This window comes from Tursiops truncatus, chromosome 3, assembly GCF_011762595.2.
Source record: "Tursiops truncatus isolate mTurTru1 chromosome 3, mTurTru1.mat.Y, whole genome shotgun sequence".
NCBI lineage: Eukaryota > Metazoa > Chordata > Mammalia > Artiodactyla > Delphinidae > Tursiops > Tursiops truncatus.
Genome location: NC_047036.1, coordinates 165671287 through 165699121, shown reverse-complemented (window position 1 = coordinate 165699121; position 27835 = coordinate 165671287). Strand labels below are relative to the sequence as shown.

At 61.5% G+C, this 27835-nt stretch overlaps 2 protein-coding genes across 4 annotated transcripts; one reads left to right on the top strand and one right to left on the bottom strand.

The window, feature by feature from the left end:
• The first annotated feature begins 1608 nt into the window (after nt 1-1608).
• On the top strand, nt 1609-16443 carry CAMSAP3 (calmodulin regulated spectrin associated protein family member 3). Of its 2 annotated transcripts, XM_033854485.2 has the most exons (18): nt 1609-1927; nt 7360-7613; nt 7914-8036; nt 8120-8215; nt 9281-9328; nt 9592-9730; nt 10341-10480; nt 10566-10659; nt 10739-10793; nt 10944-11017; nt 11329-11398; nt 11484-12915; nt 14088-14227; nt 14308-14615; nt 14972-15071; nt 15477-15589; nt 15668-15786; nt 15875-16443. In XM_033854485.2, the coding sequence occupies exons 1-18, from the start codon at nt 1780-1782 to the stop codon at nt 16178-16180; spliced, it is 3759 nt and encodes a 1252-aa protein (XP_033710376.1). In that variant the 5' UTR covers nt 1609-1779; the 3' UTR covers nt 16181-16443. The 2 variants fall into 2 exon arrangements, with proteins under 2 accessions (XP_033710376.1, XP_033710377.1); XM_033854486.2 differs by lacking the exon at nt 9281-9328 and having other exon boundaries at nt 1611-1927.
• A 1181-nt stretch (nt 16444-17624) lies between these two features.
• On the bottom strand, nt 17625-27689 carry XAB2 (XPA binding protein 2). Of its 2 annotated transcripts, XM_033854488.2 has the most exons (19): nt 27580-27689; nt 26328-26476; nt 25901-26024; nt 25470-25667; nt 23903-24037; nt 23659-23823; nt 22233-22377; nt 21612-21763; nt 21406-21525; nt 21158-21289; nt 20923-21054; nt 20706-20819; nt 19301-19463; nt 19006-19196; nt 18664-18786; nt 18408-18579; nt 18066-18195; nt 17832-17935; nt 17625-17737 (listed from the first exon to the last, which is right to left on the bottom strand). In XM_033854488.2, the coding sequence occupies exons 1-19, from the start codon at nt 27628-27630 to the stop codon at nt 17676-17678; spliced, it is 2562 nt and encodes an 853-aa protein (XP_033710379.1). In that variant the 5' UTR covers nt 27631-27689; the 3' UTR covers nt 17625-17675. The 2 variants fall into 2 exon arrangements, with proteins under 2 accessions (XP_033710379.1, XP_073659430.1); XM_073803329.1 differs by lacking the exons at nt 25901-26024; nt 26328-26476; nt 27580-27689 and having other exon boundaries at nt 23903-24060; nt 25470-25610.
• Between the last annotated feature and the right edge of the window lie 146 nt (nt 27690-27835).

The window sequence follows — 27835 nt, the reverse complement described above, 5'->3', positions numbered from 1 at the left end:
GTTTACATTCAGAAACCAGATACACACTCATACATGTGCAAACTCACACTCACAGATCCGTGCAAATATCCACAAATCCACACAGATGTAAACGCCAGCTTCACACACACAAATACACAAAATACACTCAGCGATACATGTCAACAAATAAGCAGATAACATATAAACCCAAACACATACGTACACTTATTATACACATGAAACTACACTCAGGTATACACATCGGGACATACACAAAGACCTCACACTCACAAGCACAAACACTTGTGCATTCACAATTACACACAGTTAAGAGGCACACAGTAGATATCTTGACAAAAAAACACAGGGGACACACAAGCAAATATTGACTATCCACAAATAGAGGCTCAGACATTTACAAGTACACCAGGCAACCTCCACACAGTTGCATCATGTATACAAATATCTGCGTTCACACACACACAAATATATTCTCTCTCACACACACACCCCTTCATACTGCCATACACAGTCAAGCTCATACCACACATAGATTTGCTCACACAAATATGCAGTTCCTAGATAAATAGGCACACTTGCACTCTCATAGATGCATCCAGAAATGGACATTCTTCTACAGTTATACCCACTTCCACTGTTTACGCACCCTGTCACACCACCTTATCTCACACCATATACCCAAACACAGTCACCCACAAATACACTCACATGTAAATACACATATCTGAGCAAAACACATTCCACAATCGCTACCCCCATACACACACCCGTGTGCACACAATCATACTCATAGACTCATATACAAATGCACTTAGATACAAATACATCATCCTCATTTACACACAACTGGAGCCCAGCCCCCAACAAATTCTGTTGATACCACAAATGCACACACAGACATTTGCAAATATACCCAGTAACAGCCATTCAACCACACTCACAGATACAAGCTGTCACACTCCTGCATAATTACACACACTCTCAGTTTGTCGCACATACTCCTTCACTGACATTCATCACACCCTGACACAAAAGAGATGTCCATTGAGATGCTCACAAATAGGAAAACTCACAAATGCACTGACAAAACACAAATACCCACACACTCCTGAATCCTCAGGACACCAACACCTACACAACACAGATCCTTGTACACACAACACACATGAAAAACAAGGACGCGCGCGTTGTCACATTCGCACAGATACGGACACGCAGACACCCTCAAACACATTCCACACCCTCCTTTCACCACCCAAACACGTCCAGAGATGCACACACTGATGCGAATACAGACACACCTTCTTGGACGCTCACAAGACACAATGAGAGACAGGTGCACACACGCGCGCGCTGCCTCCAGGCCGGGAATGACAAGCTCACACTCACATCTAAGGAAACACAGTTGGGCAGGCACACACACCCGCAAGCAGAGAGGGTCCCTCACCCTCCCCAGCGCGCGCGCGCACACAGGCGCGCGCGCGCACACACACTCCTCCGCAGCCTCCCCCGCCACCACCGCAGTGTGGGCCCGCCCCACCCTGCGGCGGCGAGGGGCCGGGAGAGGCGAGGGGACAGGGTCGGGGGCCAGGCCCGGGGGCGGGGCACACCTGGGCTCCGCCCCGGGGCGGGGCCGACGCAGCGTCGTGAGCGCGATCGGCCGCACCTGGCTCGCCTGCGGCCGCGGCGGTGACGGTGGTGGTGACGGCGGGCCCGGCCAGGGTGCTAGCGCGGCGCAGCCCAGCCCAGCTCAGCCGGAGCGAGCGCGGAGCCGGTGCCCGCAGCCCCGGCGCCGCCATGGTGGAGGCGGCGCCCCCCGGGCCCGGGCCGCTGCGGAGGACCTTCCTTGTGCCCGAGATCAAATCGCTGGACCAGTACGATTTCTCGCGGGCCAAGGCGGCGGCCAGCCTGGCGTGGGTGCTGCGGGCCGCGTTCGGGGGCGCAGGTACCAGGCCGGGGGAGAGGGGGCGGCAGGTGCGGGGGGCGGGGCGCCGCGCCGGGGAGGCCGGGGCCGTGGGAACAATAGCGCCGGTCGCCGGGGGTCCCCGGGCCCGGGCCCCTGCGCGCCGGGCCTCTGGGCTTCCTGCTCGGCCCAGGCGGTGGACTTTGCCCGGCCGGCTGCGGGAGCGCGGTGGGGGTGGGGCCGGCGGCCCAGCTCCGCGCCGGGACCCGGGCGTCCCGGACCCCAGGTGACCCGGGCAGGGTCTGCGGGCCGAGTGTTGTCTCCCACTGCGGGCCTCGCCTGGCTGCCCTCCCCCCCCTTTACACACACATCGTGCGCCCGCGAGGACCCCCGCCCCCGTCCAGCCCGGACGCACACCCCGCGTCGGCCCTGCCTGCTCTGCGGGCGGTGAGGGGAGCGGGAAGCCCCTGTTTCGCCTCCACTGCCCCGGCCGGCGGCTGGCAGCTGTGACTTATTGCCCCATTTTGCTTAGGAGGCGGGCGAGCCCAGCAGAAGGGAAATGGCTTTTCCAAGATCGCCGGGGGTGGGGGCCCAGGTGCAGGGCCTTCTCCCACTTCCTCCCCCCGGTTCACGTGTGTGAAGAACTCAGGCCACCCCACCGGGGAGGATGCGAATGGGTTCCTAGGATTTGCGGCCCAGGGAAGGCTCAGTAATGGCCCCATGCCAGAGCTGAGAGTCAGGGCCTGGCCATGGGGAAGACGAGTTAATTAAGGTCTGGGCCTTCTGGGGGGACGCCCTGCCCTCCCACTGGTCCTGCCCACTGGTCTTGGCACCAGCTGAGCACAGCCCATCATACCTTCAGTGGCCTTCCCAGAACAACCAGTTCTGGGTGTGGGTCTTGGTGACAGCTGTCCGGCTCCTGGTTCCGCCTGAGCCTGTCTTTCTCCCAGTCTCTTTCCCTGCACCCTCCCAAGCAGGGCCCACTCTGGGGCTCACCGCCCACAGGGATCTGCTTGAGAAAGGGGGTGGGGGTGGGGGGATGGTTGGCGGGGAGAGACCCACGTCTGCCCCAGCCCCTCGCATCCCAGGTTATGAGGCCACAGAGGACTCAACTTTGGGAATCAGAATTGGCATTGAGTCCCACGCTCCACCAGAATGTGGACGAATCAACCCAATTCTCTAAGCTTCTGTTTAGTCCTCTATAAAAGAAGGCATTTGTGCACTTTGTTATCCATTTCACAAATGTCTGCGGGGCACCCACTAAGTACCAGGGCAGTGCTGGGGTGATTGGGGTCCCAGTTCCTCCTCTCACAAGGTGAGAGAGACTGACCACAGGATTATTCTGTTTCTGGCGCACAAGTACACACTAAGTGGATGTTGCTATTCCTGCTGCCGTGACCAGTGGTATTTTTATTAACGATAATATTATTCATCATCTGGTCAGGGGACAGAAGAGAAATTACTGTACCATTTCCCAGAAAGAAAAGTCAGGTCCCTGGGGGACGCCCTGACTCACCCGGTTCTGTTCTCACTGACCCAGCTCCCCTGCGTTGTGTGACATCCTTCCCGAAGGTCACGTTGAATCTGCCCCCCCACCCACGTTCTCCAAACAGAGGGGGTCTGAGGAACGTGGGACCCCAGGCTCTGAGCGGGAAGTGGGGAGCAAAGCCCTGCTTGGTTCATGGACTCTGGGACTCTTTACTGATGCCTGTTGGGTGCCAGTCCAGTGCTGGGTGCTCAGGATGGAGAGAGGGGGATGAGACGAAACCAGATCATTGCTGCTAAGAGTGATAAAGTCGGTGATGTCCAGTTAATGTCGAGGCGTGCTGAGGGCCTTCCAGCGAGCAGCTGGGGGAGGAAAATCCCTGAAATCTTCCAGGGAGGGGAGGAGAAAGGAAGGCTCCCAAGAGGAGGGAGCATTTGAACCTTGAAGGGTGTGTAGGAGTTTGCCAGGGGGAGGAGACCAACAGCGAGTTCTCCAAGAAGAGTGTACAGGTCCCAGTGGTGGCCAGGAGTGGCCAGGGAGATGAGGGAGTCTGGTGCAAGTGATGAGGGCCTCTCAGGCCATGGATGGGGAATCTGAGGGCCCTGGGGAGACATGGAAGGTGTTTGGGGACTGACCAGATGAGATCAGATATGCAGTTGCCCCGGGGGAATAACGGCTGGGGGAAGGGGTAGTTCTGATGGCCCCAGGGTACAGGCCTGAAGAGGCTGGGCAGGAATGCAGGCTAGTGGGCTCCACAGAACTCAAGCTCAGAGATAAGGAAGGGTGGCATCTTTACGCAAGTTTGGAAAACACCACATGCAGTCCCTTAGGTCGCCAGAACCTCCAGGTGATGCTTAGGGAACTAGGGTCCCATCGGCTCTGCCGTTTACTATCTCTGTGATCTTGGCCAAGTCATCTTAGCTCTCTGGGCCTCGGTTTTCTTATCTGTACAACAGATAAGAATAAGTCTCGGAATAATTCAACGAGCAAATGCACACAAGGCGGCAGCGGCGGTGGTGGTCCAAGGGCTAGCTGCGCTTTAGCTGTGCTGTCCAGTGTGGTAGCCACGAGCAGCATCTGGCCAGTCTGAATTGTGAGGTGCTGTACATGTAAAATACGCAGTGGCTTTGGAAGCCTTTGTACCAAAAAAAAAAAAGTGAAATATCTCGTTAATAACGTTTTTATGTTGATGATGTGTTGAAACGATAATATTTTGGGTATATATAGGGTGAAATATATTACTAAGTTAATGTTACTTGTTGCTACTTTTTTAATGTAGTGACTATAAAATTTTAAACTTCCTGTGTGGCTCACATTCTATTCCTATCGGACAGGACTGCTCTACAGTAAATGGTCAATAGAACACTTTATAGTATAGAGCGGTGGATCTCAACCAAAGATGAGTTTGTCACTTAAGGGACATTTGGCAGTGTCTGGAGACATTTCTGGTTGTTGCTACTTGAGAGAACAGTACTCTTGCCATCTAGTGAGGAGAGACCAGGGATTCTGCTAAATATCTTAACAATGCACAGGACAGCACCCCCCTGCCCCAATTCCCCACACCTCAGCCCCACTAAACACAAAATTATCCAGCCCCAAATGCCAGGTGTGCCGAGGTGGAGACAGACTGGTGTAAAGTAAGGACTTGATAAACATTAGCTATCGGTAGCTCTAGCTCAAGTTGTCATCTTCAAGGCCCTGACAAGCCCTGCAGGAAAGAAACTTTAATTTTGCTGATGGGACCAGGAAGCAACCGGGCGCTGGAGAGAGGGGGAGGAGGGTTTGGCTTCAGGGGATGCCAGGAGCTGAAACCAGATGACTGATTGGATGTTGGAGCCGGGAGAGAGAAGGAGAGATGGTGATCTGTCTCTCACTGTGATGGGGACAGAGAGAAGGAGCACGTTTGGAGTAAGACGCTGAGCATGATGGGCGTTGCCTGGGCTGTGGCAGGTGGCAGTGTTCAGATGGCCATGGAAGCCATCATAGTAGCGGGGGCAAGTCCATTGACAGGGCTGTTCAGACAGAGCTGTTGGGAGCCCAGCATCAAAGAGGCATGTCAGGAGGTGGCCTGGCTTGAGTGGTGGGAGAGAGAGAAAAAGATGCCAGGGGGAGGAAGTTTTCTGGAAGAAGGAGGTACTCGGCAGAGAGCCCAGGCAAGATAGTGGGCATTGGAAGGCCACTGCTGGCCTTGGGGAGGCCGGGAGCTAGGAGGGCAAGGGCAGATCAGGGAGGTTGGGACAGGGGAAGGGTGGAAGGAAAGAAAACCTGGAGAACTCTTTTTTTTTTTTAATTGAAGTGTAGTTAATTTACAGTGTGTTAGTTTCAAGGGTACAGCAAAGTGATTCAGTTATACACACACATATATATATACTTTTTCAGATTCTTTTCCAGTATAGGTTATTACAAGAGAATGAGTATAGTTCCCTGTGCTATACAGTAGGTCCTTGTTGCTTACCTGTTTTATACATGGTAGTGTGTATATGTTAATCCCAAACTCCTAATTTATCTCCCCTGCCCATCATTTTTGTTTACCCTAAGTTTGTTTTCTATGTCTGTGGGTCTATTTCTGTGTTGTAAATAAGTTCATTTGTATCATCTCTTTTAGATTCCACATATAAGTGATATCACATGATATTTGTCCTTGACTGACTTCACATAATATGATAATCTCTAGGTCTGGAGAACTCTTCTTTCAAGGGGCAGAGAGATGGCCCAACTCTACATGGGGTTTGGGTATTAAGTAGGAAGGTCAAGTGTGAGTTTAGGGGGTGGGGAAAGAGTGGGGGGGTGGGGCAGGGAGGGGCTGAAAGCCAGGGTGCCTGGGTCCTTGTAGGTGAGGGTAGGGGCCTCTGGAGAGCATCGCTGTGAATTCAGGCACCTGAGGAAGGCCTGGTACGACACATTCAAATGTTCTTAAGCAGTAGAATCCTGCCCCCTTCCATCCTTTCAAACACGAAGCCCAGTATACAAAGCAGCAGCTCTGACTGGGATGAGTTGGTGCCTCCCTGGAAGACCCATAAGGGCACCTCCAACCGCCTTGGCCTCGGCTGCCTCCTGTCTACCTCCCACATCTTCCTGGCGGCTTATTCTGATCTTTCTCCTCCCCACCCTTGGGTCCCACTTGGTTGGGGCTCTGCCACCCCTCCTCCCTCCACATGCGGCTTCCTCAAGCCTCTTCCTACCCTGCCCCCCTCTTTCAGGGTTTTTGTGGCTGCCTCTAAGCTCCAGCCCCTCCTGTACCCCCATCTCAGCCACCACCCCCTTTCTCTTGCCTTCCGCCTCCCTCTGTCTCTCTTCCCCCTCACTCCCAATGGGGCCCTGGGTGCCTCTCCCCCCTCCCCTTCAGTCACCAAGTTCAGGCCATTCACCCGCCCCCCACAAAGTATTTGCAGTCTGTCCCCCTCCCCCATTGCATGTCCTGTCATCCCACCCCCTGCTTAAGGCCTGGGTTTGAATCCCAGTCCAGAGCTGTGTGGCCTTCTTGGTGCCTAGGTTTCCTCATCTGTAAAGCGGAGTTACCACGTGTGCCCTGGCTGCTTCTTCCTAGGGTTGCCTGAAGGCAAAGCGAGTCCGCTGGGGTGGTGTAGGGCACCCAGGGAGATCGATTCAGTCACACTGTCGTGCAGTCCTTAGGTGAGGGCGAGAGGGGAGGCTACAAGACCCCGCCCATCTGGCCTCCGCCCCCTCTCCTCAGGGTCCAAGAGCCCGCCATCTCCCCGAGGCATGTGCTCTCTCCCACCTCCTCGCCTTTGTATGCAGACCCCCTGCCTGGAACACCGTCACCCCTTCCTCTGGCAAACTCCCCCACACCTGCACCTCGTGTCTCAGGCCAGGTGCCATATTTTCCCGTCCCGGTGCCATCCTCCCTGGTCCAGACCCGCAACGACCCACCCCCCATAATTGGGTCCATGTAATTGTATGTATGCGGAGGGGTTATGTCCGGTAGCCCTGACCCGCCATGATCCACCCCCCCTCCTCGCCCCGGCAGAGCATGTGCCCTCGGAGCTGTGGGAGCCCTTCTACACCGACCAGTATGCACAGGAGCACGTGAAGCCCCCGGTGACGCGGCTGCTGCTCTCGGCTGAGCTCTACTGCCGGGCCTGGCGCCAGGCGCTGCCGCAGCTCGAGACGCCCCCCAGCCCCTCTGCGCTACTGGCCCTGCTGGCGCGGAGGGGCATGGTGCCCGCGCTGCCCGAGCGCCCGGTGCAGGAGGCCGACCTGAGGCACCAGCCTATCCTCATGGTAGGCCACGCCCCTACCACGTTAGGTCCCGCCCACCAGGCCTGGCTCCTCCCCTCATGGCTGCTCCCACCAGGCCAGGCTCCTCCTGCCAAGCCTGGAGCCTCCCAAAAGGCGCGAACTCTGGCTCCTGAGGGCTTGCCTACCCGGCCCACCAGATCCCTAAGGCCTAGTTTGTGACCTCAAAGCTTGGACTGCCTCCGAAGTCCCTCCCACTTCGAGCCCCTCCCACCTCCAGGTTCTTCCTCTTTCTTCTCCCTGGGAGGCGCTCTGGTCTCACCCTGCAGCTCTTTGCCTCCACAGGGAGCCCACCTAGCTGTCATTGATGCCCTCATGGTTGCCTTCGCCTTTGAGTGGACAAAGACACTGCCTGGTCCCTTGGCCCTGGCCAGCTTGGAGCACAAGCTCCTTTTCTGGGTGGACACGGTAGGTGGGGCTTGGGCCAAGGTGGGCTGGTGGGGGCCAGGATCACCCAGTGACTGGAGCACTGACCTCTCCCTGCTCCCCAGACCATCCGGCGGCTGCAGGAGAAGACAGAGCAGGAAGCTGCCCAGAGGGCATCTCCCGCGGCCCCTGCCGATGGCGTGGCCCCAGCGCAGGCTTCGGTGAGCCTGGGGCGATGGATGGAAGGAAGGGCGGCCCCTCGAGGGCTGGGTGGGCAGGTTGGAGCTGTGCCTCGAGGCCATTCCTACACTGGGGGGGCTGGAGGTGACTCTCTCTCTCTGCCCTCTCCCCTCTGCCGCCCCTGCCACTCTCCTCTCTGCCTCTCTGGCATCAGTGTCCCACACGCTGGTACTGGAAGCTGGTTCCTGTAAGTGGGGCTCTCTCTCTGCCCCGTCTGCCTGCCCTGCTTGTCGCTGTCTGTGTGTCTGTTTCTGCCTGCCTGTCCTGCTCCCTCTCCTGTCTCTCCCCAGATATGAGCAAAGGAAGTAGGACCCCAGCCCTGGGGGCACAGAGAGAAACCCTTTGGGAACCAAGGGAAGGGGGGAATCTCTGCTGTTCCTGAAAGGACAGACTTCTCCCCGGTACATGACTCACCTCCCAGTAATCAAGAGGCTTGTCCACTTGAGCCAAGGTGGGGAGAGGGAGGACCCCAGCCCATCAGACACATGGATCCTGACCCCAACAGGCAGGGCACATGGAGAAGACCCCTCTAGCCAAGAGAAAGATCCTCAAACCCAAAAGAGGGTAGAAGAACCTTCCTGAGACTCCAACTTCCCTAAGGACAGCTCCCTGCTCTCAGTTTTGGGGGCAGTGGGGTGTCCATCCCTGAAGTACAAGGGGAAAGTGACCACTGCAGGTGTCGGGGGTTGGTTTTGGGCTGAAGTCCCTGCCTTTGCTCACTTCAGGGTCTCCTTCCGCCCACACTAGGGCCGGGGTTGGGGGTTCCTCTCCTGCCTTCCTGCTTCCTCTGCATCCCCTCCCCCAGCTGTGACCTGGGTCTTGTGTTGGGAGGAGAGGATTCCCTGCATGAGTGGCTGCTCTGTGGGGTCCCTCCTGGCTGGGAGGAGCTGGGGTCCCCAAAGCCGGCCAGGGTGCAGTCAGGGAGCTGGATGGCCAGGGCTCAGGACAGGGGTCAGGGCTGTCTCCTCCCCCACCGGAGGTGTGCTTGGGGGCCCAGCAAGTCAGCACCCCTCCCGCCCCGCTGACAGCTGCTCCTCTCCCCCCAGCACGCAATTGCCTTCTGTTTGAAGGAGTCGGGGAGCAAACCCCCCATGGTAACGTATCCCCCACCCCAGGGTCCCAGGAGTCCCTGTCCCCAGCCCCCGCTGCTGGCCTGGCTGCTCGCAGACACCTCCTCTGCCTCTTGCTGCTGCCCTTCCCCTGCTCCAGGCTGGCCCCCCCCCCACTCTGGCTCTGGGACCCCCGGCTTCACGCCCCCTCGTGGCGGAAACCCCAGGCCTCCCCGCCCAGCCTGCATGACTGCTGACCTCGGAGGGGGCCAGCTTGACCTCTGACCTGACCCGGCTCCCACCCACAGATCCGATATCGCAAGGACCGCGCCGTGGCCCGACGCGCCCCCTGCTTTCCGACCGTGACCAGCCTCCAGGACCTGGCAAGTGGGGCTGCGCTGGCCGCCACGATCCACTGCTACTGTCCCCAGCTCTTGCGCCTCGAGGGTGAGTGAATGCGCCTGAGCCAGACCCCGTCCTTGCAAGCCTGGCACCCAGGCATTGGCGTCTGTCCCCAGAGTAGTACAGCGATTGTAAGTGCAGCTCCCAGAATTGGCAGACCTGGGTTTGAAGCCCTCTCTTCCCGTAATGAGCTGTGTGACCTTGCACAAGTGTCTAAACCTCTCTGTGCTTTATATAATTCACTCCTGCAGCAGATACTGATAGAGTACGAACTGCCAGGTCCTGTTTTAGGTGCCAGAGCTCCAGCCAGAACGATACAGACCCGTTCCTGACCTCAGGCGGCTCACATCCTAGTTGGGAGAGAAAGACAATAAGTTCATCGAGAGGAATGTTCCGGATGTTAGGTGCTCTGAAGGGCACTGGGTAGTCAGGATAAGCTTTCTGAGTTGAGTTCTTGGGGAACTAGCACTCCAGGTGATGGGAACAGCAGATGCAAAGGCCTGAGCAACAGCCTGTCACGGTACACACCTTGTGAAGGGGGCCTAGCCTGGCTCGTCAGAGGTCCTCTGTGCATGTTGGCTGCTGGGCCCCCGCCTCCCCGGGGCCCCATCCTCCTTCCCTCAGAGCTGGGGACGCAGGCATCCTGTCCTTACAGAGGTGTGCCTCAAGGACCCCATGTCTGTGGCGGACAGCCTCTACAACCTCCAGCTGGTGCAGGATTTCTGCGCCTCCCGCCTTCCTCGGGGCTGCCCGCTCTCTCTCGAGGACCTGCTTTATGTCCCACCGCCCCTCAAGGTAAGGCCATCTCGGGGCCTTGTGGGCAGAGGGGGTGTGTCGGGGGCCGTGCGCCTGGTTGGCTGACCCTACTTTCCACCTCCAGATCAACCTGATGGTGCTGCTAGCGGAGTTGTTCATGTGCTTCGAGGTGCTGAAACCCGACTTCGTGCAGGTCAAGGATCTGCCTGATGGTCACGGTGAGGCCCGACCCTGGGTCCGGGGGGCGTGGGAGCGGGGGAGGCCAAGCCCTGCCTGACCCTCCGCTCTGTGCTGCAGCTGCCTCCCACAGGGCCACGGAGGCCTCCCCACCTCAGAACAACAGCGGCAGCAGGTACCACTCCCCTGTTGGGTTGAGACTACACAGCCACAATGGGCTCCTCCTCCTGCGGGGACGGGGAAGGGAGATGATCTGGTCTCCACTCCCAGGAGGGCCGAGGGAGGGGGAGAGGGGGCCCCTCGGCTGACGCGCATCTCTTGGCAGTTCTCCTGTCTTCAACTTCCGCCATCCACTCCTGTCATCTGGCGGCCCCCAGTCCCCACTCCGAGGATCCACAGGTGAGGGCAGGGAGATGGCCTGTCACTGGAGACCCCCATCCAAAGACCACCCCAGCTGACCTCATGTTGTCCCTCTAGACCCCTCCATTGGGTCTCTCTGGCACCCGAATGACTCCTTGGTGACACTCGTTGTCCCCCCAGTGACCTCCCCAGTGGCTCAACAGGACCCCGTAGTGACACCACCCACAGTTATCCATCTGCATAATGACCCATCAGTGACTCACCCGTTGACAACCCGTGGCTGACGCCACCCAGGGTCCCCATTGACCCCCCGAGTGAGCACTGAGTGACCACTCACTGCCCCTCCCCAGGCTCGCTGAAGTCCTCCCCGTCCATGTCCCACGTGGAGGCCCTCGGCAAAGCCTGGAACCGTCAGCTCAGGTGAGCGCATCGCAAGGGCCCGGGCAGTGGAGCGGGTGGGGCCCAGGTTTGTCCCAGGGGCTGACCCCTCCCTCCGGCCGCCCAGCCGTCCCCTTTCCCAGGCCGTGTCGTTCAGCACTCCCTTTGGCCTGGACAGCGACGTGGATGTTGTCATGGGAGACCCCGTTCTACTCCGCTCCGTCAGCTCAGACAGCCTGGGTCCCCCGCGCTCTGTGCCAGCCCGGACCCCCACTCAACCAGCCCCGGAGACTGGCGACCTGCCTACCATCGAGGAGGCCCTGCAGATCATCCACAGTGCCGAGCCCCGGCTGCTCCCAGATGGGGCTGCCGACGGCAGCTTCTACCTCCACTCTCCCGAGGGGTCCTCCAAACTGCCACTGGCTTCCCCCTACCCACCCGAGGGGGCCACCAAAGCACCCACCTACTCGCCCCACCCCGAGGGCCTCTCGAAACCGTCTCCCTGCCCAGTGGGGGAGGTATCGAAACCGCCAGCCCTGTCTGAGGGCTCCCCGAAGGCGGCGGCTTCATCCCCAGTGGCCAGCAACTCTGAAGTGAAGATGACCAGCTTTGCTGAACGCAAGAAGCAGCTGGTGAAGGCCGAGGCTGAGGCAGGGTCCCCGGCAGCCACCCCAGTGGCACCAGAGGCCCTGAGCTCAGAGATGAGTGAGCTTGGAGCCCGGCTAGAGGAGAAACGCCGGGCCATAGAGGCTCAGAAGCGACGGATCGAGGCCATCTTTGCCAAGCACCGCCAGCGACTGGGCAAGAGCGCATTCCTGCAGGTGCAGCCGCGGGAGGCCGGCGGGGAAGCAGAGGTGGAGCCGGGCCTGGCCCCTGGTGGGGAGCGGCCGGCAGGCGAGGGCCAGGGTGAGCCGTCGCCACGGCCAAAGGCAGTGACCTTCTCGCCGGAACTGGGCCCGGTGCCCCCCGAAGGGCTGGGGGACTATAACCGGGCGGTCAGCAAGCTGAGTGCAGCGCTGAGCTCGCTGCAACGGGACATGCAGAGGCTCACGGACCAGCAGCAGCGGCTCCTGGCCCCGCAAGAGCCCTCTGGGCCTGCCCCGCCTCCCGCAGCATGGGTCATCCCTGGTCCCACGACGGGCCCCAAAGCCGCGTCCCCCAGCCCCGCCCGGCGTGCTCCAGCTGCCCGGCGCAGCCCCGGGCCTGGCCCCAGCCCCACACCCCGGAGCCCGAAGCACGCACGGCCGGCGGAGCTGCGGCTAGCACCCCTGACGAGGGTGCTCACGCCTCCCCACGATGTGGACAGCCTCCCCCACCTGCGCAAGTTCTCGCCGAGCCAGGTGCCCATGCAGACACGCTCCTCTATCCTTCTGGCGGAGGGGCCGCCTCCCGAGGAGCCCGCGGGCCGGCCTGCCCTCGTCGAGATCCCGCTGAGCAGCCTGGAAGAGCCCACGGCTGAGGATGACGGAGATGGGAGCCCCCCTGGTGCTGAGGATTCCTTAGAAGAAGAGGCATCTTCAGAGGGAGAGCCCCGGACCGGGCTGGGATTCTTCTATAAGGTGAGTCACCTGAGCAGGTGGGGGAGGGGCCAGGTGGGTAGATGGATGGATGGTCAGGGATGGGTGGGCGGGTGGGTAGACAGGCAGTCGCATGGATAGGGCTTTCCCAATGGATGGACAAACAGATGGAACTGGGGGGGGTGGGGAACAGAGGTGGACGGGTGGTTAGCCAGGTGGCAGCGGCAGACAGACAAGGTGTGTATGTCCAGATGGACACATAGATGGGGTGGGTGGATAGACAGAGGGAGAACAGGTAGTAGACAGTTGGACAGGGCTGGGCGGATGGATGGATGGGTGGGTGACGGACAGATGGACAGGAGTGGGTTTAGACAGATGGGGCTAGGGTCCTCTATGGTATCCCCTCCCTCCTGCTCCCTCCTTCATCCCCTACCGGCTCCCCTTCCTGACTCTTCCATATCCAATCACTCTTCTTCCTGTTGGCATCCCCAGCCTGGGCCACCACCTCTTACCTGGACACCAGCAGTCATGTCCTGATTGGTCTCCACTGCCCACCCCTCACCACACACCAATCCCTGGCCATTTTCAACTGAGCGGTTAGCAAAATTTATTTAAAATGTAAATTGGACCTTGTCACCCCCTTATTTCAAACCCTTCTGTAGGTCCTCTTTGCTCTTAGAATAAGTTTTTCCCACGGCTGTAGGCTCTGCTTGCCCCTGACCTCATCCTATGGCATCCTCCCCAGCTCTGCATCCCAGCCACACTGGCCTCCCTGCTGTTCCACACCTGCTAGGCTTGTTCTGGCCTCAGGGCCTTTGCACTTGCTATTCGCGCTGCCCAGAATGCTCTCCTCACCGCTCACCCCCACCCAGTTCAGTCCTCATCATCATTCTCTGAGGTTGCTTCCTCCGGGAGGCCCCCTCGGTGTCCCCAGGCCAGGATAGGTCCCTCCCCACAGTGTAGACTGACAGCAGCCTCTGCTGGTGTTCACCAATGTTGGTGTGACACCTGATTGCCTTCCTCGCTGCGTTAAGCGCTTGGTGTGCCCAGAACCCAGCATGGGGCTGTGCTACAGCAGGTGCCCACCAAGTGCCTTCAGACCAATTACAAACACTCAAGGACAGGCGAGCGGCTGGCAGGCTGGGTCGACACAAGGTCAGACTCCAGCCGAGCCAGGGGAGGGACAGCCAGCTACACTTGGTGCCTGCCCCCAGGATGAAGACAAGCCCGAGGACGAGATGGCCCAGAAGAGGGCCAGCCTGCTGGAGCGTCAGCAGCGGCGGGTGGAGGACGCACGGCGGCGGAAACAGTGGCAGGAGGCCGAGAAGGAGCAGCGGAGGGAGGAGGCTGCGAGGTGAGGCTGGACCCAGCCTGGGGAGTCTCCCGCCACTGGCGTCCCCACAACCTGACTGCTTCGATCCCCTCAATCTGCAGGCTGGCCCAGGAGGAAGCAGCCCCCGGGCCCCCGGCCCCCGCAGCTCCTGCGGCTCCTGCCTCAACCGCAGCCCCTGCCACCCGGGCCCCAGCCGAGGAGGAGGTGGGCCCCCGGCGGGGGGAGTTCACGCGGCTCGAGTATGAACGCCGGGCCCAGCTGAAGCTGATGGATGACCTCGACAAGGTGCTGCGGCCCCGGGCGATGGGGAGCGGGGGGCCGGGCCGGGGCGGTCGGAGGGCCCCCCGGCCACGCTCCGGTTGCTGTGATGACTCGGCCCTGGCGCGAAGCACAGCCCGTGGCCTGCTGGGTGAGGCCCCCGTGGGTGTGTGGGGCGGGAGGTGCAGGGCACATCCGCAGGGCCGAAGCGTGGGCTCCCAGGGGTCAAGGCTTCCACAAGGATGTGGGGCTGCAGCGGGGTAAGGGCCGTGGGCAGAGCTGGCCTGGGGTTCTCTCCACGGCTTAACAGGGGAAGGGCCGCTTCCCACAGCCTGGCGTGGTGGGGTGAGGTGGGGAGGTCATTCTCCAGCGAGGCTGCGCAGGGCGAGGGTCTCGGACAGGGCTGACCGCACATTCCCTCGCCAGCCGGCCAACTAAGGTCCCCTGGGCATATGTGGAGGTAAGGGGACTTCAGGTGGGGCCTGACCTGACACCCTCTGCTGCCAGGCTCTCGGCTCAGCAAAGTCTACTCCCAGTCCACCCTGTCTCTGTCCACTGTGGCCAACGAGGCGCCCAATAACCTCGGCGTGAAGAGGCCCACGTCTCGGTGAGTTTAGCCTGGGCGGGCAGGTGTTTGTGTTCCAGGTGGCCTCTCAGAGAGAGAGGAGAGGAGAGGAGAGAGGGAGGGAGGAGAGAGGGAGAGGGAGGGGGAGGGAGAGCGAGAGAGAGGGAGAGAGAGAGAGAGAGGGACAGGGAGAGGGAGCCTTAGGAGGGTGATATGGCACGAGGGTGTGCGTCTGCCACCAAAGATGCAAGGCTGCACACCTGAGACGGGTGTTCAATGTGCCCGGGGCCGGAAGAGGGCCCTGCGTGGACTTGGGAGCCCAGATGATGTCAGTGGATGCGTCCTGCCTGCTCGGCTGTGTCCTGGGCTCGCCCTTCCCGGGTCCCACAGCACACTGATTGGGAGGCTTCGTCCACTGCTGACCGCACCCCACCCCTCCCCCCGCAGGGCTCCATCTCCATCCAGCCTCATGTCCCCAAGCCGCCTGCCTGGCAGCCGAGAACGTGAGTGGGAGAACGGCAGCAACGCCTCCTCCCCGGCCTCAGTGCCTGAGTACACGGGTAGGTGGGACTTCGGGGGGTGAGCACCGGGCCCCACCGGCGCTCCCGGTGGTCCCTGCTGACCGCCCCGCCCCCTAGGTCCGCGGCTGTACAAGGAGCCGAGCGCCAAGTCCAACAAGTTCATCATCCACAACGCCCTGTCGCACTGCTGCCTGGCGGGCAAGGTGAACGAGCCGCAGAAGAACCGCATTCTTGAGGTGGGCCTGGGCCGGGGCTGGCGGACTGGCGGCGGGCGGGTCGCAGGGGCCCTGCTGGCCTGGCTAACTGCTTCCGCCCCCCACCCAGGAGATCGAGAAGAGCAAGGCCAACCACTTCCTGATCCTCTTCCGCGACTCAAGCTGCCAGTTCCGGGCCCTGTACACGCTGTCCGGGGAGACGGAGGAGCTGTCGCGGCTGACAGGCTATGGCCCCCGGACGGTCACGCCCGCCATGGTGGAGGGCATCTACAAGTACAACTCGGACCGAAAGCGCTTCACCCAGATCCCCGCCAAGACCATGTCCATGAGTGTGGATGCCTTCACCATCCAGGGGCACCTCTGGCAGAGCAAGAAGCCCACCACTCCCAAGAAGGGCAGCAGCACCCCCAAATAGCCCCGTCCCGGGTGGTCCGCAGGCCGGGCCCCATGTGCTCTGGCCACCGCCCTCCTGGGGGACAGCCCAGAGGACAGTCCATTGGTATGCCCGGGTCCTGTCTGTCCCCCCCGTGACCTCGCCTGGGTGGGGCTGGAGTCCCCACCCCCTTACTTTGGTCCCGTCCTGCTGTGGGGGCTGAGCTGGGAGGTTCAGGGACTCAGGGCTCAGCTCAGTCCCCCGTCTGTCCTCCCCACCTTCTCGAATAAAGTAATTTAAAGAGAGCTCGACTGAGGCTGGCTGGGGTGCCTGGTGACATCTCTGCCCGAGACGGTTTCCCATACTCGCCGGCTGTTCCCTGCCTCCCGTTCCCTCTTGAACTTGCTCCAGCCTCTCCTCTGCCCCCTCGACACGACCCGGCCCCCAGGGCCCCGTGGCTGCTTCCCAGCTGCCTCTTAACTGACTTCCTGGGCACCTGAGGCCTCTGGCCAGCCCTCCCCGCCCCCGCTCGCTTCAGTTTTCTCCTCAGTGTGGCTGTTATTATCGGCCCGTCCTGGCATTTGGTCCTTGGCCAACTGCTGAACGTGATCTCTCCTCCAGCTGCCTGCCTGCGTTTCTAGGCTCCGTGGCCGCCTCTGGGCCGGGGGTTCCTGTTTCTCTCCTCTGAGCTACACGTCCAGGGGTCTGGTTGCCGCCTTGGCACGGCCGCTGGACGTCTCAAGTGGAGAAGCTACATCACAAGCTCGAGCGGGCGGAGCTCGGGTCTCCCTGCAGCTCAGCCCCTCCACCGCCACTGGAACGCACACATTCACCTCCCGAGGGCCTCTCTGGCTCGCGCGCCTCTCTCTGTCCCCGTGACTGCGCCCCCAGTCACCTCCTGCCACAAGCCGGTCCCCACAGCAGCCTGCCTGACCCGTTCAGGGCACAAATCCGGTTAAGTCCCCGAATGCTTAAAATCCTTTACTAGCTTAGAGCCCGCTAATGGCTTCCGGGAGCTTAGGACTAAGGACCGCACCTAGGCCATGGCCCACGGCTGAGGTCTGGCTCCTGGCAGCTGTCCAGGGAGAGAAGCGCCTTGCTTAGATCACAGAGCTGGTTGGGGCCCGCCTGCCTCCGGAGCTCTCAGCCCAGCCTCTTCCCAAGGGGAGGGGGATGCCCTCATCCAAGGAAGAAGGGTTCGTGGTAGGGAGGCTGAGTATCTCTATCTGCTGAGAGGGAGGGGCGCAGGGGCCCCCTCCAGGCTCAGGGCCTCAGGCGGCAGAGAGACTGGCCTCTCGGAGCCCAGAACTGGCTCTGCGGGGTTAGGGTGGAGCGTGTGCCCTGGCCTGGAGCCCAGCTGCCCCACCTCCCCACACCGGCCAATCTGGGGGGTGGGGTGGGGGGCAGGGCGGCACTGAGCTGGCAGTCCCCAGGGGCACCGAGGCAGTAGGAGAAGGCGGGGAGGAAGGAGGCTCAGACCAGAACGTACAAACACAAGCTTCACTGGGGGAGCGGTGGAGGGGGTAGGGGATGGGAGTCAGTCTTCCTTCAGGCTCCCGAACACGGCGGCCGGCACGCTCTGCTGCTCCAGGCGCACCTCTGGGGGTGAGGCGAGGAGGACTCAGTCACCTTCCAGGAGGGGGTCCCGCCCCCGCCTCCGCCCACCAGCCCGCCTGGCCAGCCGGCCTCTTACCATTGGGCTCCAGGTCCATCTCGTCCTCGTCCTCGCCCAGCTCGATCTCCTCCGGGTTGGCCTGCTGGGCCAGCTGGGCCAGCTCCTCCCGGGAGGCGTCACTCCTGGGGAAGGCAGGCGGCCGGGGGAGGGGGCCACACTGCTCAGCTAGGCCCGGCAGCCCCCCAACCTCCCCGCCCCTCCCCCCTGCAGAGCTGGCCCGCTCCCAGCTCGGCTCCACCGCCCCGCCCTCACCTCACAAACAGGATCTTGCTCTGGGCCCGCGAGGGCTGGTCCTGCTCGGCCTCAGCCGCCAGCTGCTCGGCCCGCTGTTCCAGCAGCTTCATGTCGTCCATGCCGCTCTGCCCGGGGGCCAGGTCGGACACTGTGGGGGGAAGCGTGGGGGTCAGACGCCGTGGGCAAGCTGTCCTCAACCACGGCCTTAGGTGCCTGCCTCGGTCTGAGTGCTGCTGGGCGCCCCCCGACCTGGGCCTGAGGCCCTGGCCCTCGAGGAGCTCCCAGCCTGAGGCAGGGGAGGCAGAGGAGACCCTGATGCTCCCAGACCCGGGAGACCACCACTGGGCCACAGCTGCTCACCAGTGCCCGTGGCGCTGCCCGTCACCTTGAGCATCTGGGAGGCCATGAAGTTGACCTGAGTGTTGTACGTGGCCTGCACGCTGCGGCGGATCCGCAGCATCTCCCGGATGGTGTCCTCGTTGCCGTGCCGGACCTCGAAGTCCTTCCACGTCTGCCAGAAGGCCCCGGTCGTCTGCAGAGGGGCGGGGCCGGGGGACGTGAGCCAGCTGGCTCAGCCGCAGACTCCCACACCCACGGGCCCGGGACCCGTCCCTACCCGGGGGTCACAGATCTGCGAGCAGAAGCTGTAGATGGCCCGGGCGCGGTCGATCTCCCCGAGCTTGCACTCCATGTCCGCGAACCGCAGGCACATCTCCCGGGCGTGCTCGTCTGACAGCACCTGGGCGGGGTCGGGAGGGATCAGGGAGGGTGGGATGTGAGGCGGAGGGGGCCGCCCCTCTTGGGGAGCCCCGGTGGTTCCCAGCACACCAGGCCGGCCCCTGGGCGGGCGGGCCTCCCCACAGACGCGCGCACCGGCTCGCTCGGATACCCTGCCTACAGGACCCCTTGTTCCCCCTCTCTAGCCCCAGCTCCCCACCCCACCCCCTGCAGCGGGCACCTCGATGGCCTTCTGATAGATGCTGCGCGTGTGGGTGACCCCGTAGATCTCGGCCGCCCGCTTGATGTAGATGTTGAACATGTCGTATTGCTGGGCGGGCTCCACGGCCCTGGTGGCGCGCTCATACACGGCCATGGCGTGCCGGGCCAAGCCCCACTCCTCCTCCAGCTGCGCGTACAGCAGGTACAGGGCTGTCACAGGATGCAGCGGGGGGCGGGGATCAGAGGTCAGTGGCTGGGCCCGTGATGCCCCCTCCAACCCCCCCCCCCCACCGAGCCCACCTGGCCCTCCTCACTCTTTGCGTATTTGGGAGGGCAGCCATCCAGCGCCTGCTCAAACAGGTCCCGTGCCCGCTCCAGCTTCTGGCCCCCGTAGCGGGCGATGAACTTGGTCAGGTAGGTACTCCAGATGTCGGACACGTTGGGCCACTTGAACAGCGAGATGCCACGCTCGTATGCCTGCCCCGAGGGAGAGTCGTGTGAGTCCGCAGGGGGAGACTCCTTAGGGCTCAGCAAGTAGGCCCCTTGTCTGCCCACCTCTCCCCATCCCACTTCTCCCCGTGATCACGCAATCAAAGCCCAGCCAAGAGTGTCTGTGCACTGCCTGTCTCCCTGGACAGGCTGCAAGGACCCCGAAGACAGAGCTGGACTAGGGCTCACTAGGATCAGTCAGTGACTTTATGGCTGAAGAGGAGGGTGGAACCTCAGCTTGCAAACACTGCAGCCCGGTGTCCCGGAAGAAGGTTCACCACCCAGGCAGAGGGGCAGGGCCTGCCACTCAGGCAGAGGGGGCACTCGCGCGCATGTATGACTTCCCCGTCCATGTATGTGCACAGTCTCCACTTGTACACGACAAAACCTCAGACAGTGGGGCAAAGCCCCGCCACACGTACACATGCACATGGAAAACACCCCACGTGCCTACAACCCATCGCCTGAGCAGCAAGGCAGGGGCACCCCCGCACACACAGGCAGAACTCCGTGCCTGTGACAGGCTGACCTGTGTCCCCCCCAAATTCAAGTTGAAATCCTAACTCCCCGTACCTCAGAACGAGACTGTGTTCTGAGATAAGATCTTTAAAGAAGCAACTAAGTTAAACAGAGAGGACTTCCCTGGTGGCACAGTGGTTAAGAATCCGCCTGCCAATGCAGGGGACACGGGTTTGAGCCCTGGTCCAGGAAGATCCCACGTGCCGCAGATCAGCTAAGCCCGTGTGCCATGACTACTGAGCCCACGAGCCACAGCTACTGAAGCCCGTGCACCTAGAGTCCGTGCTCCGCAACGAGAAGCCACCTCAATGAGAAGCCCGCGCACCACAACAAAGATCAGCCCCCGCTTGCCGCAACTACAGAAAGCCTGCACGCAGCAACGGAGACCCAACGCAGCCAAAAATAAATAAATTTAAAAAAAAAAGAGATTAGGGTAAATTTCATTCCAATACAACTGACAGCCTCACAAAAGCAGAGCTGGGCACAGGAGGAACACCAAAAACACACAAAAAGGTGTCCACGTGAAGACACAGTGAGAAAACAGCCTCTACAAGCCAAGGAGAGGGGCCTCAGAGGAAACCAGCCCTGCCGACGCCTTGATCTCAGGCTTCCGACCTTCAGGACTGAGAAAACACGTCTCTGTTGTTTAAGCCTCCCAGTCGGCTGTGATGGCAGCCCGGGTAGGGACAATGCCGTCCGGGGCCCCCTCACCTTGAAGCTCTCTTCAAAGTACTTGTGCTCCTCCAGGAACATGGCGTAGTTGATGACGATTTGGGGCGTGGCGATGCGCAGGTCCAGGATGCGGTCATAGACGGCTTTGGTGGACTGTGGGGCAGGGGGCCGGTCAGAGCGTGTCCCAGGGGTGGAGTCAGCGGCCCTCCGCGGGGCGTGTCCCATCCCACGCCCCCATCCCATCCTGGCGGCTCACCTGGAAGGTGCCGAGGCTCTCCTCCAGGTCGGCCAGCATTGACCACACCTTCAGAGACTTGTATACGCGGTTCTGCACGGGCTCCGAGCCGTCGAAGTACTCGGCGCGGCGGGCGGGCAGCGCCGTCGCCTTCTGCATGGGCAGCGCCAGCAGGGGGAAAGCCGCGGGGGTGTCCAGGACCAGATCACACACCCTGAGGCTCCCCCACCCCCTCCCAACCCGGGCTTGTGTTTACTCGCAGCAGCCGCAAGGCCTGGTCGTAGTTCTCGTGCCGGAGCTCCAGCTCGCCACACTCGCACCACACGCTGGCCAGGTCGTCCACCTGCTTGAAGCTCACCTTGGTGGCTTTCTCCAGGATGATGCGGGCCTGTGGGGCGGGCAGAGGCCAAGCTGAGACCCCACCCACCCGCCCGGCTGCGGGCGCTGGGCGGAGGACCTGTAAGTACTCGTTCATGCAACGCGCACTGGCAACACGGCACTCACGTCATCCAGCTGCCCGTTGTCCTCGTAAAACTTGGCGAATGCAACCCACAGGGTGTGGGGCTTGCCGGTCGCCTTGAAGGGGTCCACAGTCTGCACTGCCTCCGTGTACGTGTTAATGATCTGGGCAGGAAGGGTTGGGTCAGGCTGGGCAGGGCCCTGGTTGGGGAGGGCGGGGCCTGGGGATGGGGGGCGGGGCCGCCACGTACCTCCCTCGGGCGGCCCTCGTGCAGGGCCACGCGCTTGTGCCACTCGTGCACGTGGTGCGGGTTCTGGCGCAGCAGGACGCTGTTGAGGAGCAGGGGCCGCCGGCTGATGAGCTGCTCAAAGCGAGCCAGGCGCAGCTCCAGGTCCACGTCGTCTGGGACCCGTGGGAAAAGACAGGAGCGGCGGGGGGAGGCCTCAGCACGCGGCCCCCGGCCACCTCCGTCTCTCAGGTCTCTCCCTTCAGCCCCCAGCTCCCCCCCACCGTCCATCCGGGCACTCCCTCCCTGAGCTGCCCCAGGGCCACCCTGACCTCACACTTGCCCTGGGGCCAGGCTACTCTGGAACCCCCTCCAATCCCCACCATTCCCCCCAGCCCTTCTTCCCTGCCAAGCTCTGGCCCAGGCCCCCCCACCATGCCTGCTGTCCAGCCAGCTCTCCCTTCCCGCCAGTGGCCGGCCCAAGCCCCACTGAGATGTGTTCCCAGTCCTGGCTACCCGCCAAGATCCCACCCGCAGTGCCCATTCAGACTCCCTCCCTGCTGGCCTCTGACCCCAAGCCCCACACCTCCCTGACCCAGCCACTCGGGACCCCTCCGAGCCCTGCGGCCCACCCCTGCTGCTCACCCTCCTCCTCCCGCCCCAGCTCCGAGGCCGTCTCCATCTTCGCCGCAATCATGCTCTCCTCGAACTGGGCATAGCTGTCGAACACCTGGGTGAAGTCCCGCACGGTCATCACGGTCCGGATGGCCTCCTCATACACGTCCCGAGCCTGTGGGGATGGGGAAAGTGCTGGCAGAGGAGAGGCACGTGTGCCCACCGCATGCACACAGGGCATCCGGCAGCACCGCCCTTGGCACCAGTCCCAAATCGGAACCCCCGGAGGGCCTTTCCCGGGCCTGCCCAGCTCCGTCAGCGCACGGCCGTGGTCGGAGCTCCCCTCCCGTCCTCTGCCAGAGTGAGCTGGAGGCTTCAGCTCCTTAGCAGTAAACTGACAGTGACAGCCCCTCACGCAGAGTCACTGCGGGGCTCGAGTGAGACGCATAAAGGGTCTGGCCCCAGTGAGACCCAATAGGTGACCAGCCACCCTGCAGGGACCCTAACCTCAGCCTGCCATGGAGTGCTCAATCGTTGCTACAAAGTACCCCTCACGCCTGCCCGATCCCCCTTCTGCAGCTCACATTCTCCCCATCACCCCCCACACCAACCCCTGAGGGCAGCATGAAAGGAAAGGGCTGGCGTGGGCGAGGCGCATCCCCACCAAGGGCGGGCCCGTTGCTCTACCCCTGGCCCTGGCTGATCCTGCCCCTCTGCCTCTGCCTGGCCGCTGGCTCCAGCAGCCTCCTGGCCGGTCTCCTGCTGCCGGCCTCGGCCTGTGCGCTCCATTCAAAGTGTCAGCCTGAAGGGTCTTTGTAAGACACACACCTGGTCAGGCCTATGTCCTGCTCACGGCTGGCTGGCTGGCGGCTCCCCGCAGCAGGACACAGCCGGCCCCTCCTCAGCCTGCAGGGCCCCCCTTCCCTAGTCCTTCACCACCCCCTCTGAGCCCCCTCCAGCTCCTCCTTCCCACTCTGCTCCCCCCGGCACCCCCCTCCCCAGCCAGTCCCAAGCCAGCCCCTCTGGGGACCTCTCAGAGCTCCACACCCCGCCCCCCACCCCGGCCCCAAGCTCGCCACTCCATGGCCCGATGAGGAGAACAGCCAACGTGGACACTGACAGAAACACCAACACCTCGGGAGGGACCCTCACACCGGACACCCGCTCGGTGCCTGAGTCCCAGTAGGCAAGGAAGTGACTGTCACTCTCATTTTGCAAATGAGGACACCCAAGCTGAAGCAGGTCCAAGGCCAGAGCAGAGAGATCCAGGTCTGGCTGGCCTGAGGTGGGTGCACTCGCCGGCAGGGCCGTGATGCCTGCCTCTCCCCACCTTCAGAAAGGCAAAAGCGGTCCACGTGCACGTCTTCTGCTCACACGCGTGTCCTCAGGCATCCCCCAATACTACGTGCTGGAGGGAGACCCCACCCCGCTCCCGGAGCCCCACGTGCTCAAGCACCTTCTCGAAGTGACCGCTGCGGATGTAGTAGTCGGCCAGCGAGCACCAGAGCTTGCCCAGTTGGTCGGTGAAGCGGGTGAGGCCCCCGCGGATGATGGCGTCCACACTGAGAGACTGCACCTTGTCTGGGTTCTGGGAGATGAGGTCGCAGAGCTCGTGCCACAGCTGCAAGGCATGGGAAGGAGCGTCAGCCTTGTCCCTGAGAGGGCGAGCCCTCCTGCCCAGCCGTCACCCCGGGGCCCACCTGGTAGTTGGACTTGCCGGCCTTGGACACGAAGCGCTCGTCGTTCACCACGGTGGCCAGGCGCTGTGCGGCCTCGTCCAGCCGGTCGCTCGACTTGAGGTACTCGATGTACTCCTCGGCACTCTCGGGGCTCAGCTGGGCACCCATCCACCCGCCAGCTGTCAGTGGGGCCACAGGGCCATGCCGCCATGCCACCATTCCCCCTCCCACTCTGGGCTTTCTGTCAGCCACCCACCACTGTCCCGGACAAGAGCTCGCCCCACACACCCAGTCATAGCCACACCTGTCCAGCCTGGGCCTCACTGGTCCAGCTCCAGCCCTGACTGGGCCCTGACTGGTCCAGCCTCAGCCCTCACTAGTCCAGCCTGGGCCCTGACTGTTCCAGCCTGAGCCTCACTGTTCCAGCCTGGGCCTCACTGGTCCACCCCCAGCCCTGACTGGTCCAGCCTGGGCCCTGACTGGTCCAGTCTCAGTCCTGACTGGTCCAGCCTGCGCCCCAGTGGTCCAGTCTCAGTCCTGACTGGTCCAGCCTGGGCCCCAGTGGTCCAGTCTCAGTCCTGACTGGTCCAGCCTGGGCCCCAGTGGTCCAGTCTCAGTCCTGACTGGTCCAGCCTGGGCCCCAGTGATCCAGTCTCAGTCCTGACTGGTCCAGCCTGGGGCCCAGTGGTCCAGTCTCAGTCCTGACTGGTCCAGCCTGGGCCCCAGTGGTCCAGTCTCAGTCCTGACTGGTCCAGCCTGCGCCCCAGTGGTCCAGTCTCAGTCCTGACTGGTCCAGCCTCGGCCCTAGTGGTCCAGTCTCAGTCCTGACTGGTCCAGCCTGCGCCCCAGTGGTCCAGTCTCAGTCCTGACTGGTCCAGCCTGCGCCCCAGTGGTCCAGTCTCAGTCCTGACTGGTCCAGCCTGCGCCCCAGTGGTCCAGTCTCAGTCCTGACTCGTCCAGCCTGGGCCCCAGTGGTCCAGTCTCAGTCCTGACTGGTCCAGCCTGGGCCCCAGTGGTCCAGTCTCAGTCCTGACTGGTCCAGCCTGCGCCCCAGTGGTCCAGTCTCAGTCCTGACTGAGCTTAGGCATCAGTGGTCCAGCCTGCACAGCCCCTAAACAGCACCATGCTAAGCTTTTCAGGACGCGTAAGAGACATTATAAGTTCAGGAAAACTACACAGTGCCTCCCCGCTATCTGCACCTCGATTGTCAGCCCTGCCTGTTATTTGTTTCCCTAGTCGTTTATTTCCTATTCCCTGCTCTCCCGTGGCTGCAGTTTTACTCTGATTTATGGGGTCAGGTAATATGTATCTGTCTGCAAAGTCAGACTGAAAGCTCCATGGAGGCAGCAACTGTCTTAGCCACACTGTCCCCGGCACCTGTCTTAATACCTGACATGGTTACTAGCAAACTGTCTGGAGATTAAACACAGAACTCACAAACAAAACCCTGTCTTAAGAAGCCTTGTTCCCATATTCTGTCTGTTAGGGCAGACAGTGTCCCAACGAGCCGGTTTCCGGAAAGTCTTGACCTGGGGGAACCGGCCCACCTGCCTGAGCCTGGCCCCATCTCGCCCTCTGAGGGGCTTACCTTGAGGAAGCGCCGGTAGCCCCGCACAGCAGTCTCAGGCAGGGGGTGTGAGCGCAGGAAGCGCAGGTACAAGGGCCAAATACGAGAGTGCTGTGTGATGGGCAACGCTCGGAGGGCACGGTCGAAAGTGCGGCGCGTGTGTGTGACGCGTCCCTGGTCCATCAGGAACTGGCAGTAATCTAGCCACAGCCGGGGCATCTGCAGGTGCGGGGAGAGGCAGGGTCTGAGCTGCCAGCACCACCACCAGGCCATAAAGACACCAGATGTCCATTGCAGCAGGACCCGGAAGTCCCGTCCCCCTGGAACCAAGTCTCGCTCAACCCTGAGTGCACAGAGGCCACAGGACTCCAACCCCCTGCTCTGTCCACCTCCGTGGACTCTGAGCCCCACCTCCCCACTCATCCCCTGGCCCAGCCAGGCCCCCTCCCCACCTTGTGCATGAACACAAAAGCCCTCTCGTGGCAGTTGTTGACATCTTCGTAGGCAGGGTCGGTCACACAGCGATGCTTCACCTGTGCCCGGCGCGCCTTCAAATAGCGGTACCAGAGTTTGTAGCTGGGGGGGTGGGGGGAGAAGGGAGGGGCAGACAATGATCGGTCAGCTTCACGGACCTCGGGACCCTTCACTCTGCCTCACGAGACAAGTGCTGGGAGAAGGGGCCCAGGGAGGGGTGACAAGTCTCTGCGACAGGGGAATGGCCGGGACGTCAGGGAAGGTGTGCTCACAGATCAGGGGATGTATATTCGGCGACACAACACATAGCAGTCACGTGGGATGTACTGGCAAGTTCTGGGTTGATTGGATAAGGTGGGGTGGGTGTGGGGCTGGGGCAGGCAGGGCAGCTGCAACCAATCTCACCTGCAGGGCAGCAGCTTCAGCGCCCGCTCATAGAGCTGATTGAGTCTGGGCTTCGGGGCACCCTGCTTAAACTCAATGTAGCGGAGCCAACATTTGACGGAGAACTGGTTCCGCATGATTTCCTCCTCATAGGGGAGGTCCTCCTCCTCCTGCCAGGGCCAGGGTACAGGGAGAAGACAGACCTGTTCTCAGAGCCTGCGCGCAGCACCACTCCACTCCAAACTCCAGACCCCTCCCCAGGTCCCAGATCCCACACTCCTCACCATCGGGAGCCCGGTCACCAGACACCCAGATACCAGGAATCTGGTCCAGACCCTTCAGAATACTACTGCCTACAATCTGACCCAGACCATCAGACTCCTTGGTCACAGCGTTCTAGGCCAGATATGAGACTGTCACCCAGACATCACTCTTTTGGCCTTCCTAATCAAGCTATCCACTCTGGCTCAGATCACCAGACTCTTTTGCCACCAAGACCCTGGTCCGACGCCAGGCCTCTGCCCTAGACGTCAAGTGTCTCCTCCTCACAACATGGCTCTTCCCAGACACGAGACGTTTGGCACCTCAGGACCCCACTAGCCAGAGTCTAGCTCAACTCTGCCCCAGAACTTGGAAGCTAGACCCTTATCTCAGAAAGAAAGGTATGTACAGGATGCCTAGCCTTTAACTCGAGACACCAAGAATCTAGTGAAGATGCCAGGCTTCTACTTCAAACACCAAGCCTTTGACTCTTCAGGAGTCCACGGGCCATCGCCTGATCAGCTCCACATCACCCGGTCTTTACTTCTGATTCCAGGGTTCTCCCGGTCCAGACACCATGCCCTTATCCCAGAAACTATAACGCTCAGGACCAAACGTAGACCGTTACCCAAGACATCAAGATTTTACCACTGAAACCAGAGACCTGGACTGGTCGTCCTGCCTTTACTTCAAACACCAGGCCTCTCAAGATTGAGCTACGCGAGTCTCCCTTCTCTCCCACTCCCATTTCCGCCCCAGGCCCGGGACGCCAGGCCCTTAACTCCAACCACCTGCTCTTTGCTCAGGTCACCTGGGCTCTAGCACCAGACCTCTGCTCCTGACCAGCCTGGCCCGTACATCATGATCCGGTCTCTGGCCCGTAAGGGTCCTCCTGCCCTCAGACCGGCATAACTTTGGCCTAGATCCCCCGGGCTGCCATGCCCGAATCTCCTGAGGCATCTAAGCCCCAGTGCCCCCAGGCAGGCCACCCCCGGGCCCGCCGCGGACTCACGAAGACAAGGTCCGGCCGCTCGGGCCTCGAGAGGCGCGCCATCACCACCATTTTTCTGGCACTCCAGCTACGCGCAGGAGTCGCGTTATAATGACGTCTCCGGCTGAAGGCCCGCCCCCTCGAACCAGGCCCATTTCCTATTGGTTGAACCCTTCCCGATTGCGCGCCCTGCGTTGTTGACTTTTACGTAGACGTCCAGCTACCGGAAACAGAGAAGAAGCGCCTGAATATGACGTCATCACGAAGCTCATCGGAC

Excerpts from the sequence above, each read along its gene's own strand:
- CAMSAP3 (XM_033854485.2), top strand. The coding sequence starts at position 1,780 with ATGGTGGAGGCGGCGCCCCCCGGGCCCGGGCCGCTGCGGAGGACCTTC. Across the intron at positions 14,616-14,971 it reads CACAGCCCGTGGCCTGCTGG|GCTCTCGGCTCAGCAAAGTC; the intron begins GTGAGGCCCCCG and ends CTCTGCTGCCAG. Across the intron at positions 15,590-15,667 it reads CTCAGTGCCTGAGTACACGG|GTCCGCGGCTGTACAAGGAG; the intron begins GTAGGTGGGACT and ends CCCGCCCCCTAG.
- XAB2 (XM_033854488.2), bottom strand. The coding sequence starts at position 27,630 with ATGGTGGTGATGGCGCGCCTCTCGAGGCCCGAGCGGCCGGACCTTGTC. Across the intron at positions 21,526-21,611 it reads ACGAGGGCCGCCCGAGGGAG|ATCATTAACACGTACACGGA; the intron begins GTACGTGGCGGC and ends CTTCCTGCCCAG. Across the intron at positions 19,464-20,705 it reads ACTTTGAAGAGAGCTTCAAG|GCATACGAGCGTGGCATCTC; the intron begins GTGAGGGGGCCC and ends CCCTCGGGGCAG.